Source organism: Vipera berus, assembly GCF_964194415.1.
Source record: "Vipera berus genome assembly, chromosome: 1".
In the NCBI taxonomy this organism is placed as follows: domain Eukaryota; kingdom Metazoa; phylum Chordata; class Lepidosauria; order Squamata; family Viperidae; genus Vipera; species Vipera berus.
The window spans coordinates 91,808,274-91,822,343 of NC_138202.1; the positions used below are offsets into that span (position 1 = coordinate 91,808,274).

General features: G+C 41.3%; 1 protein-coding gene across 1 annotated transcript in view; it reads left to right on the forward strand.

The window, feature by feature from the left end:
* Positions 1-14,070, forward strand: part of ANO3 (anoctamin 3) — a 247,250-nt gene that overhangs the window by 129,759 nt on the left and 103,421 nt on the right. Inside the window, exons 2-3 of the mRNA XM_081329964.1 lie at positions 6,119-6,361; positions 6,510-6,581. Coding sequence (XP_081186090.1) covers positions 6,119-6,361; positions 6,510-6,581 — 315 coding nt within the window. The remainder of the gene's footprint in view (positions 1-6,118; positions 6,362-6,509; positions 6,582-14,070) is intronic.

A 14,070-nucleotide genomic window follows, 5' to 3' on the forward strand; every position in this document is an offset into this window, starting at 1 on the left:
TAATTAATCTCTCAGCAATAGCTTTGATTCTGAGATAATTATCTGTTTAAAGGTTATCTCCTTCATTTAATCACAACTGTTTCGTGGTAGGTAGCAACAGATGTCTTATCTCAGCTGTGGGGTCCTGTCAGAAAAGTGAATTCAAAATGGCAAGAGATAAGGACAGTGATGAGCATTAATCCAGAGATCAGTAATCAAAGAAATCAAATATTAGATAAGTCTATCTGTTGATATCAGGATGCACAAGTCAAGAGTCCATATCTGGTCTGTAAAAGTCCAGTTCCTGACTACACCATGGTAAAGAGTTCCCTATCTGTCAAAGAGTTCCAGCTGAGTGAAGACAAGAAGCTGAGCAGAAGTTTGCTAATGACAATATTGAATCCTGTTCTTTTACCAATCACCTCCCCAAACAAGGTTTTTATTGTTTGTTTTCCCAGCTGGCTCCCAAGTAGAAATATTGCACCTAAAGAATTGCATCTAAAGAATTCTTATAACTAAACCCACTTTCCAATTTTATTGCATTCATTGTTTCTGCTCTTGTTTACATCAATGTTGAACAAAGATGAGGCTTGAGAAGTAAAGAGTGTATCAATAAATAGATTGGTAGGGAAACAGGTGTGTGCTTGCACAGATCTGATTATTTTTTGCTTCTGGTAATAAATAGTAATAATAATGCTTTACTTGTCAAATTTGAAACAAATTGGTTTTCTGAGCCAATTTCAAACTTTATACTTTATCAGAAGATGCAGCAGCCTTTCTTCCTCTTCATTATTTCAGAAGCTATTTTTTATATATATAACACTAAATTGTCCTTGGGGAGATTTTCATTCATCTATGTTAACTTGTCTCAAAGGTGCTTTTTTTCAAAAAGCAACTGGACCTGGTTTTTCCTTGAAGATATTTCACTTCTTATCCAAGAAGCTTCTTCAATTCAGTTTTCTAAAACTATCTTTCATGTTTTTGTGCATCATATATAGCCTCTTACACAATACTTTTGTGACTATGCACATTTCATATCTAATATGCCAGATGATTTTCTTAATTTGAATTAGATATTAATGTGCTACAGATCTGAATAAGGAAAGTAATGGCATACAATTGCAAATTGTCTCTGTGTGGTTTCTTTGTGTGCTAATGTTTTCATTTGGGAAATGCAAAGATTTGATTTGGATGTGTTAATTAGTTTAAAACATCTGTATCTGTACTGTGGGAATTTATTTATTTTGATTGTAAAAGCATATTGTATAGAGCAGTTCCCCTTTCCAAGCGATTAAGTGCTTCTGTTTTTTTTTTTTTTTTCAAATGTTTTAATAATAGGTAGCTGTGGGGGAAAAATTACACAGTGATGCCTTTGTGAATTAAAAAGTATGCTATCTCTTCAATATATAACCAATTAAAAATCATTTGTTATCCTACCTTTTCTGAAAACAAATCTTGCTTGGTGCTCACTGTCTGAAATGATACAAATGTGAAGGAGAAAGAATGCTTGCTCCATTTTTGTGATTTGTGGCCATTTGGGGGGTACTTAAAGGTATGACTAAGCAATGAAATCAGTGCAACCTATTCTGAGAGACCGAAAACTTTCTCCCTCAGAATGTTTAATTTTTGTTTAAAAGAAATCTTTCACATAAAACAAAATCTCCTATTTTTTTTTCCAGGGCAGATTACAAAATACAAGAAATGTACCTAAAACAAATACACAATCAAATGCATTTCAAAGTCCAGGAGAATAAAAATGAGTTTTGCCTGATTTTAAAAAGATAAAAACTACTAATACAGTACTTCAGGAGACTTCCTGGAAATAAATTGATGGCCAATTTGTACCATGACATGGCTCTGCCTCTGGTTGTGTATGTTCTATGTTTGGAAACAGGACGATCTGGATGAATGGCTTTAATGTATAAGCACTAAAGTGGGTAGAGTGAGCAAAGGAACTTACTTCTAAAATGCATAATATAGTGCCATCTTTTTTATTTGTGATTGGAAAGAAAGCCACCCTAGTTTTTTAAAACAGAATGAGATACTGTATGTAGTGTATGCTCTTAAGCATACACAGGATGTCAGCACAGCAGGGGGCTGGACAGCTCCAGGCTACAACTGCTTTTGGCGGGAAAGCCTGAATAGAGCAAGTCGTTGACAGCCCCAGGGCATGGTCAGCTCTGGCGGGAAGCCAAGGTTTAAATCCATTGGCCACCTGCACTGGCGGGAAGCCCAGGTTTGAATCTATTGGTTGCGATTCACCTGGGCAGGTGTAAATAGACGCCAGGTAACCCCTTTTGCCCCAGCTTCATTCCTGATCCAATAAAGAAGTTACTACCCAGCTCCAGTGTCCGTCTCTGTGTGACCACACGACATTGCACTGTAGGTTTCCACAAACTGATTCAACAATCAGATAAATGCAGTTTGTGATAACTGAGAAGCCTTCAAATAGCCCCACAATTATGAATCCTAGAAGTTTTCAGAATATGTGTGTCTCTTCTCTGCCTGAATTCAGTGAATGTACAATGAGCTGTAGTGTTGGTATTGTTCAGCTTCAACATTCAAAGTTCATAAATCACTGGATTGCACACAGCTATCATAATGAAGTGTTTCACCCAGTGGATGTATAATACACTACTCTGATGTGGAGAAGCACCTAAGACAACTACAGTACATAATTCTGCTTTTACAATCAAGGCAACCTCATTCAGTCATCATCAAAGAACTTATTCTTGACTGAGTGAAACAATGCAGAAGCCCTGTGCTGTTAAATAGAAGTAGGACAATACTTAGTTTTATAAATATGCTTCAAAGAAGTTCTTCAGTCACATTTCCATGACAGTGAAGAATTCCTTTAAGCTTCTGTTCAGTTCTAATTTCCATGTTTCCAGTTCCTTGCCAAGAAAAAGTCAATTCAAAAGTTATTACTTAGAGATCTGTGGTGCTCTTCATGATGCTCTCTTAATTCAAACCCTGTTGAATTAACAAAGCAGTGTCATGCTTTTGTTATCCCAGATAGTGTTATCATCGCTGTCATGTACCACAGTGCCTTTTTCTGTATTTCTTCCCTCAAATGCAATGCCCTATTCAAGCTCACTGTTATTTTTTTTTCATCTTGGCAGACTAGGCACAGCTGCTAAAAGCTCTAGGATAATGAATGGTTTCATACTTGTCTTTCTAATAAACAGGTTTTTGACCTAAAATGCTGCTTGGATTGTATTGCATTGATATCCTTTGCAGGAGATGAGGAAATTGAGGACAATACACACACACACAAATTTTAGGTCAGTAATTATAATACAGGAAGATGTTAAAACCTACTTGATTCACAACTAATGAGCTCTATAAATTAAAAAACAATTCCCATGCTAATTAATTTTAATTGCAGTGGTAGAAAAATATAGTCTCTTTGTCAGTTTGTAAGCTGAAGCCAAGATTATCATTACTAAATAGAAACCGATCCTTTTAATGCGTGAGATATGTTAGCACTTCAGCATAATACTTAATATTTGTTATTTTATTAGGTTTTAAAGATGTATTTTAGTATGTGGGCATTTATTTAATTTTGTTTTAACTTTTATAATCTGTATTTTTATTCTTGCCCTGTTCACCGCCCTGAGTCCTTCGGGAGAAGGGCGGTATAGAAATAGTATTAAGAATTAAGAATACTTGGTAAGTAATAAGTACTTCTTTAGCACAAATTCAGATGCTGATACTAGAATAGCTTCCCCCTTTCTCTTCCATTGAAGAGCAAACTTTGTGTCCTTACCAGTATAATGAATGAGGATATCTTTGTAACTCTATGGCAGGGGTCTTCAAACCTGGCCTTTTTATGACTTGTGGACTTCAACTCTGCCAGGCACGCTGGCTGAGGAATTCTGGGAGTTGAAGTCAACAAATCATAAAAAGGCCAAGTTTGAAGACCCGTGCTCTATGGTTTGTATTTGCATCAGTATTCCCAATATTACCCATTTGCAGGTTTTGAATTATAAACTTGGGTAAATTAGCAGCAGCATACTTGGTAATCCATACTCAGAACAGATTTGTCGGTTACTGCAGCTTCAGTCTACCAGAAGGTCCCAAATGTAAAACCCATAGCACAATAATCAAATCAAGTTACTGAGGCAAATAAATAAGTAAATATTTATGTGAATTTTAGGACTCGGTGTAAGTAAGATTATTTTCTCAGAAGAAGCATCTCTCTGGTAGCAATAATTTTATTATGCCATGATAACCATTGCTAAACATGGGGACAAGTGATACTGAAATATACTTCAGAAAATAAAGAACTGTTAACTGGAGTGGTACAACACCATCTGCCTTAATGTGGTTTTATTTAGATTTTAAAAAAAATAAAACATTTCACTGTATCCTTTAAAGCTGTTGCTATAAAATTGATCCAATGATATTCACAAATCACCCTTCTACTTTGGCAGCTTAGTAAATAATTATATTTTGAAAATGAAATGTGCAGCCACTGAAAAATATCAATATTTTGGGGCTGTATTTTGAAGGATTGCATAATTCCACTCAATTATTGTTTGTGGCAGTGGAGACAGGTAGTGGCACTCACAGTCATTAAAAATGGCTCTGGCTTAGAGCCAAATGTGCTCTAGCAGAAATTAAAGGAATTTATATTAGCTTACAACTTTATCAGAGCTGTTCTGGATAGGCTGCAAACCTTGGCAACCAAAGCATGGTCAAACATCCTTAGGCCACCTTCTTAACAGACTACTGCAATGTGCTATATGTAAGATTAGCCCTGAAGAAAGCACTGCCTCTCTCCAATGCCCTGTTAGATCAAGCTTCAGGATCACATCAATAAAATAATGCCATCATAAAGGATGCAGAAAGTAGGACTTTTCTGTCCTCGTGCTTGCCCTCTGAAATAGTGGAGATTGACCCTGACGCTACAGGCCTGGAAATTGTGGAAACCTTGCTTTTTACCAGGTATGGGAGTCAATGAGGATACTAAAGACCAGGTGGTGTGTAATTATGTGAATTTTACTCATGGCCACCATTTATTTTTCTTTTACTATTGTAGGCTTTGAATTGCACATTTTAATGGCCATGAGTCCTACGGGAGAAGGGCGGTATATAAATCGAATAAATAAAATAAAATAATAAATAAATAATGCTTTAATTTGGTTACCAGAGTTGCCGTGACAAGATGCAAACTAGACTGCAACACGTGACATATCACAATGTTTTTGCCTTGGCAGAGCCGGGGTGGGCGTGACCTGTGTGTGACACATCCAGCCCGCAGGCCACCAGTTTGACACCCCTGCTATAGTCCCTTGGAATGTGCCTTCAGCAGCCTACAAAATGAACATAGCTATCATTCCACTATTATTATTGGTTTTTGCTCCCCAGAAACTGGTGTTCAGATAACAAAACTGGGTAAAATTGCCCTTTTTTAAAATAAGAAATCCTCATGATTCATCAATTACTTCATGAACAGGATGGGGGGGGGGGAAACTAGGTATATAAATATTTAAATACAGGGAAAAGTGAATGACAGAGGTTTGAATACTTAGTCCTTAAAATGAATAGACTGTGTTAGCTTTGTAATCCATTCTATTTGTCTCACTTCTAAAGCCAACTCAGTCCTTATATCCAGTGATAATAAATTCCATATGGATCATGTAAAAAAAACCAGCTTTCTTTTATCTGAGCTAAATGCCCCCCATCAGATAGGTTTTTTAACGAGAAAGTAAAAAAGAAAAGCTCCGCATCATGAATGGAAAGGTCACTATATATGATGTAGGAAACTCTTTCTATCATCTTTCATCTCAGGTCATTAAAAGAATAAAAGGTCTTTGTTTTTTCCAATCAGAATATCCCAATGGGGTGATATAGTGAAGAAGAAATTTCAAAGCCTACATTAAAAAGATTGAGTTCAATCTGTGTTTAAGTATTGCTGTATTATATGACCAGCAATGGGAGTCTGTCATATTGAACCGTCATTTCAAACAGATGTTTCAGCCATCTGTCTGAGCAGGGCCACAAAGAGATTCGTAACTCTCAGAAGACAAAGTTTGGATCATGCAAATCTTTGACATTTTAAAACTCTGTCATGCTAACATGGGGTGCTCAGATTATTGCTATAATTTCATCTCATATTCTTTGTTGGTTTCAGGCATGAACACAAGCAGGAGTGAGACAGTGAAAGAGCCACCTTTAAAGCCCTCCAGAAGATCTTTGCCATGCCTTGCCCAGAGCCAAACCCACCCACAAAGTCTCAGCAAGCATTCCTCATTTCTTCAGTCAAATCAAGTGATGCCTCTTCCCCAGCCTCAGCCTCAGCCTCAGCTTCACCCTCAGTCTCAGCCTGTGAGTGCAGAGGCATCAAGTGCTACAGTCAATGTAGTATCAGAACGAGGTGAGTGTTGATTTAGTCAGATCTCTCCACTTCTTTACAATTTATGACATCCTCTCACTTACTGAGCAAACCAAAGTGATTCAGACACCATGGATTTTGCCAATGTAAATTACATTGATGCCATTTTTTTAAAAAAATTCCCTTTTAGCCAAAGTGATGGAAACCTTGGAAAACAACTTACTCAAGTTATCCAATACAGAATACTGTGATCCATTTTTAGGTGAGTTTTCTTATATTGTTATAATATGTAGTATTTATTACAAATGGCTCTATTTCTGTTTCGGGAGGCAAAAGAGTGCTAGTCAAAAAATTCAGTTACTGTTATTCCATAATCCAGGGGTGGACAACTATAGCCCCTTTATGACCTGTGGACCTCAAATCCCAGAATTCCTGAGCCAGCCATGGTGACTCACAAATCCTGGAGTTGAAGGCCAACAGTTGTAAAGGAGCCATAGTTGCCCACCCTGCCATAGACCATTTATAGTAGTGCTTGAATTTATGTGCATAATCCTTCAGCAACAAGATATCTGTTATTTGCTAAAACTATGGGCAATGGAATACTATGTTTTTCCAGTTGTCATTGATCACCAACTCATTGGCATTCTTACTGTGAGCCATGCCAGCTAAGGCTACTGGGAGTTGTGGTTCAGGTTCCCCATCCTTGATTCAATTCACACATCCTTGATTCAATTCACATACCAGTAGTGCCAATATGTTCATTAAATGTGATTAAATAAACCATATGAGGTATATGTCTGTTAGTTTGATGTTTGACCTTTTCTTCAAGAGGAAACATGGCAAGCACATATTTCCTCCTTCAATTTTTAACATTACAACAATCTTGTAGCACAGGTTAGGCTGCGACAGAATAATTAGTCAAAGTCACCAGATTAATTTCCTGGCTGAGAATAAACTTGAACGTAGGTCCCTTACCTAACAGACCATCTTAACCTATTCACCACACTGTCCTTTCATTCAATGGGATTACTTTCACAAATTAGATTTAATGAGAGGCACACATTTGTAACACATCTGCATGCTGAATATACAGCATTTCTCTGCATATTAGTTGTTCCTGACTATCATGAAGATATGCCAAAGGTGTCCTTGGGAGAAGCTGAAAAACCAGAGACAGTTTTGTTGTCATAATATATTACTGTACAAGTAATAATTCCAATACTTACAAGGATGAATTTGATGTTGAGATACCTTTTCTGCTTTGTTGTTTCACATCAAACCTTTGTTTCCAACCATCTCTTTCTTCCTTGGAATATTTACAGCCACAACTATCAATTTTAGAGGAAGGCCCCTTGATTTTTTAAGGTTTAATTGTTCATTCTCAAAGTGGGCTATTCTTCTTCTTGTGAACTAATTAAGCAATTGGTTACAAATGAAGAAGAATGACACATCTAGAGGCTGTTCTTCACCAGTGATAGAGCTTATTCAGCACATATGGTGAATAAGTTTCATTCCTTTCAGGATCTATTGTGAGCTTCCCCAGGGATATTAAGGATGGATCTGAATTAAGTGAGTTAGATAAATATTTAAACAAGTAGCTTGAAGAAAGGAAGAATAAACAGAAAATGGTAAGACAGAGCTGCAATGAAGCTATCAAAGGATATTATATAAAATCCAAATGATTTTCATCTGTGTTGTAACACTGGCTGTGGAATTTTAAGATGTTTTAGACCACATAGACTGCATTCTTGCTTCTGAATTTTGGTTTTTTAATAAATTTTTAAGTTTATCAGGATATAAAACACAAAAATAAAATTAAAATAGTGGGAAAATGGGCGAGAAAAAAGGGAAGGGAAAAGGTGTAGGGCTCCATGGAGGGGGAAAAGAAAAAGCATTGAAAAATTCCAACTCTTTTAGAATAGGATAAAACATTACAGCCACAACTTTTTAATTTTATATGCTAATAATACTAGCCATTTCTTTATCAACAAACCTCATCCCATCAACAAAACCCAAAGTCAAAGTTTCATATTTTTTTCCCCATCTCAAGCACAAAATCCAGAAGCAGTTTCCAAGTGGAAACAAAGTTGGATGTGTTCTTTTCTTTAATTAAGGTAGTCCATTTTGGGGGGTGGGGGTTTATTCCTTTGTTACTGAAAAATCCATGTGATGTTTTGATGGATAAAATTAGCTACAGCCAAAGATCCATTTTTTTCAGTCTACCTTATGAAAACTTAGATTGTTATTATTTTTTCCTGAACCATTGGGAATCCCATGAAAGTAAAAACAATTGACTATGTGCTTTGTTCTATCTGGTATTTGAGGATTTCACTCCCCATCAGCTAGAACAAATTAGAAAAATACTTATCCCCTGAGAGGGCCTACTCCTCAGTTTTTCTTAGGCCGTTGAATAAACTGCCTAATCTGTACAATCCTGCTTAAATAAATAAAAAAAAGAAATGACAACATCTTGAACAAGTGGCTAATTGCCCGGCCGCACTGTTTAGGGTGACTCACTCCCTTCTTAACCAGGAGGTGAGGGAGGATCCCTTACAGGGACGGGCCGAGGAGTTTAGTCATCATCTGACGGACAAAATCGCTCAGATCCAGGCCGTTTTGGACTCTGACTGGGCAGAATCTAAAGTGGAGGAATCGGACGGTCTTGAGTATGTTATCTGGACTGAGTTCGATCCTGTTTCCCCTGATGATGTGGACAGGATGATGGGGAGGCTGAGCTCCACCACCTGTTTGTTGGACCCGAGCCCCTCCTGGCTGGTTTATGTGGCTCAGGAGGAGACATGAGGCTGGTTCCAGGCAGTAATAACTACTTCCTTGAAGGAGGGTATCTTCCCCACCGCCTTGAAGGAGGCAGTGGTGAGACCCCTCCTCAAGAAGCCTGCCCTGGACCTGGCTGTTTTAAATAACTATCATCCAGTCTCCAACCTTCACTTTTTGGCGAAGGTTGTTGAGAATGTGGTGGCGCATCAGCTTCTTCTATTCCTGGATGAAACTGATTATCTGGACCCGTACCAATCGGGTTTCAGGCCCGGGCACAGCATGGAGACGGCATTGGTTGTGCTAGTGAATGATCTCTGGCGGGCTCGGGACAGGGGTTGTTCCTCTGTCCTAGTCCTATTAGATCTCTCAGCGGCTTTTGATACCATCGACCATGGTATCCTACTGCGGCGTCTCAGGGGGTTGGGAGGGGGAGGAACTGTTTTGCAATGGTTATCCTCCTATCTCCTGGGCCGCTCACAGTCGGTGTTGATGGGAGGGCAGAGGTCTGCCCCGAGGCCTCTCGTTTGTGGAGTTCCTCAGGGGTCGGTTCTCTCTCCCCTCCTGTTCAACATCTATATGATGCTGCTGGGCGAGATCATTCATGGTTTCAGGGTGGGGTATCATCAGTATGCTGATGATACCCAACTTTTTTTCTCCACCCTGAACCAACCCAGTGATGCCCTCGCCGTGATGTCCCATTGCCTGGAGGCAGTTCGGGTCTGGATGGGGAGAAACAGGCTTCATCTCAATCCTGCCAAGACTGAGTGGCTGTGCATACCGGCATCTCGGGTCAACCAGACTATTCCAACTTTAACGATGGGGGTGAGGTGTTACCCCCCGTTGATAGGGCTTGCAACTTGGGCGTCCTCCTGGATTCACGGCTCAATTTTGAAGACCACATAGGTGTATTATATGTAAATAAGTTATTACTAATGTTAAACGTATTACAGTTATGAGGTAAAGTCGTCTGACAGGAGAACACGCGGGAATTTTGACAGCTGTCAAAATTCCCCAGCAAAGCGCAAGCGCAACCCAGTTGACAGCTTGCGGCTGTCAAAACAACACAGAGCCGCCCAGCCACGAGGAAGAGAACTGTCAAAGAATACGCGAAGCCGATTGGAGCAGGAATCGCGGCGGGAAGAGACCGGCCGCTGATTGGACCAGCCAGCCGGCTGCCGGCTATAAAAGCCGAACCTTTCTGTACCCTGTTGCCTTGTTCTAAATAAACCTTGTTGATGAGCCAGCTGTCACTGAGTGGTCATTCAAGCCACTTCACTGGCGACGAGGGTGGGATCCACTCCACCGAGCTGAAGTCACGGTCTTAAGCTAAAAAAGGAGAAGTGCTCCATAGGAGTCACTTCTACGGAATTCTTAGGGTACAGGATAGATGCCCAGGGCATCCATCCTACCAACGAAAAACTAAAAGCCATCCAAACAGCCCCCAGCCCCAAAAAACAAACAAGAACTCCAGGCGTTCTTGGGGTTATTAAACTTTTATCACGCCTTCCTACCCCACAAGGCTACAATTGTGGAGCCTCTCCAGAAATTATTAGATAAGGGCACACCGTGGTCCTGGACTAGGACACATGAGAGCATCTTCCAATCGCTCAAAAACATTATTTGCAACAGCTCGACAGTCACCCTATTTAAAGAGGAGGTTCCCGTATGCATCGCTTGCGATGCTTCTTATGGAATAGGAGCCATCTTAAGCCACCTAGACAAGGACGGCACACAAAGACCAATCACTTTTTATTCCCATACCCTGACTAAAGCTGAAAGAAACTATGCGCAGATTGACAGGGAGGCTCTAGCTATCGTCGCAGGCGTGAAAAAGTTTCACGACTACTTATATGGAAGACCCTTCACGATCTTCATCGACCATAGACCCCTCTTGGGCATATTTACATGGGACAAGGCGACCACCCAAATATTATCCCCTAGAATCCTGCGCTGGTCAACCTTTTTATCAGCATACTCTTACAAGCTGATACACAAACCGGGTAAAGAACTAGGACACGCCGATTGCCTCAGCAGGCTTCCCATACAAATGGAGGACTCAGACCCAGCCCCCGCAGGGAACATATTGGCAATTTCAGAGCTACCTGAGTGTCCACTTTCAGCAAAGATCATAGCTGTCAACACCGCTAAGGACAAAATCCTTAGCAGAGTCCTGCAATGGGTTACGGCAGGATGGCCAGCCAAATGCCCGGAACCTGATTTCCGCCCCTTTTTTACCAAACAACTAGAATTAACATCCCATTTAGGATGCCTTCTATGGGGAAACAGGGTGGTAATACCCAACAAGAACATACATCAAACACTTGAAACGCTACACGATGGACACCCAGGGGTGGTAAAAATGAAGTCCCTAGCGAGAAGCTATGTATGGTGGCCAGGCATTGATAAGGACATAGAAAACCACGTCGGGGGGTGCTACCCTTGCCAATCAACAAGAGGTGAGCCTCCCCACGCTCCAGTCCATAAATGGGAAACCACAAGAAACCCATGGTCTCGCATCCATTTAGATTTTGCAGGACCAATTCGGGGACAGAGTTTCTTAGTAATCGTAGATAGCTACTCAAAATGGCTCGAAGTAATCCCCCTCAAGAAAACCACAACAAACTCCACCATACAGGCACTTAGAAGGGTTTTTGCGACACACGGCCTCCCAGACGTCATAGTTTCTGATAACGGACCACAATTCACTTCTCGTGAATTTCAGATGTTCGCTATGAGGAACTCTATTAGACTGGTCACATCAGCGCCATTCCACCCATCGACGAACGGAATGGCAGAGATTATGGTACGTTCCACCAAGGTGGCATTAAAAAAGTTTATAAAAGGGGACTGGCATCGACGACTCAGCCAATTCCTCATGGCCCAACATACCACACCATGCACCACCACCGGCAAATCACCAGCAGAACTCAGGTGGGGCAGGAGGCTAATAATGAGATTGGACGGGCTGCACCCCGACAGAGCCACCACTGACCCAGAACTACCCCCACCACCATGGACCTTCACACCAGGTCAAACCGTCTGGGCCAGGAGCTATTCCAGCAGCCACAAATGGGTCCAAGGGGTCATAATACATCAAACCGGACCCATCTCTTACCTAGTAGACACCACCTCCGAAGGACACCTACGTCGACACGTTGACCAACTCCGCCCCAGAAAACCGGAAAACACACCCCCGCCACCAGACCAACATACCCACCCCACGACTGACGACCCAACTCCACCCTATGAGGGCGTAATACCTACACTACCACAGGAGGAAGGGGAGCCGGAAAATGGAGCACCCCCACGATGCTCCAACCGCACCAGAAAAGCACCTGCTTATCTCCAAGACTACGAATGGGCAGGCAGCAACAACCATCAACCGGGGGGGTGGAGGCAATCCAGGGGAAAGGTAAGAGGTGTATTATATGTAAATAAGTTATTACTAATGTTAAACGTATTACAGTTATGAGGTAAAGTCGTCTGACAGGAGAACACGTGGGAATTTTGACAGCTGTCAAAATTCCCCAGCAAAGCGCAAGCGCAACCCAGTTGACAGCTTGCGGCTGTCAAAACAACACAGAGCCGCCCAGCCACGAGGAAGAGAACTGTCAAAGAATACGCGAAGCCGATTGGAGCAGGAATCGCGGCGGGAAGAGACCGGCCGCTGATTGGACCAGCCAGCCGGCTGCCAGCTATAAAAGCCGAACCTTTCTGTACCCTGTTGCCTTGTTCTAAATAAACCTTGTTGATGAGCCAGCTGTCACTGAGTGGTCATTCAAGCCACTTCAATAGGAGCCGTGACCAGGGGGGCTTTTGCCCAGGTTCGCCTGGTGCGCCAGTTGCGACCCTACCTGGACCGAGATGCCCTACACACAGTCACTCATACACTCGTGACCTCCCGTTTAGACTACTGCAATGCTCTCTACATGGGGCTGCCTTTGATGACCACTCGGAGGCTTCGCCTGGTGCAGAATGCGGCCACGCGAGTTGTGATGGGGGTTTCCCGATACTCCCATGTAACACCTCTACTCCGCGAGCTGCATTGGCTTCCGGTTGCCCTTCGGGTGAGATTCAAGGTGCTGGTGATGACCTATAAAGCTTTAAATGGCTTGGGTCCGGGTTATCTGAGGGGACACCTGCTGCCGGCATCAAGCTCCCTTCATCCTGTGTGCTCCCACACGGAGGGCCTTCTCAGTATACTGCCGGTTAAGGAATGCTGGCGGGTTATTCCCAGGGGAAGAGCATTCTCTGTGGGCGCGCCGGCCCTATGGAACCAACTCCCCATAAAACGTAGGACTGCCCCCGACCTTCGCTCATTTCGCCGGGACCTGAAAACTTGGCTCTTCGAGCTGTCCAGCCCAGGCTGAGTGGTTTTAATTTTTTATTGGGTTTTAGTTTCAAATTTCGGGGACTTGATTTAATTAATTGTTTTAATCTGATTTTAATTTTTGTATGTTATGTTTTTAACCTTCCCTGTAAACCGCCCTGAGTCCTACAGGAATAGGGCAGTATATAAATTTAATAAAATAAAATAAAAATAAATAAATAAAATAAATGTGACCATAGGTACAGATCCAATGAAGAATCAATTTTATCACATTGCTTATATACCACACCATATATTTAAGTTTAAGTTTAAGTTTATTAAATTTTTATACCGCCCTTCTCCCGAAGGACTCAGGGCGGTGAACAGGGCATATAATAAAAATACAAATTTGCACCCTAGAGCAATTTAAGAAAATGCGGATAGAGGTAGACCTTGATTTATGTCCATAATTGAGCCCAAAATTTCTCATTGTTGCTAAGTGAAACATTTGTTAAGCGAGTTTTGCCCCATTTTACATCCTTTCTTGCCACAGTTTTTAAATGAATCACTGCATTTGTTAAGTTGGTAACACGTTAAGTGAATCTGGCTCCCCCATTAACTTTGCTTGTCAGAGGCAAAAGCTGATCACTGCAACCGTCATAAA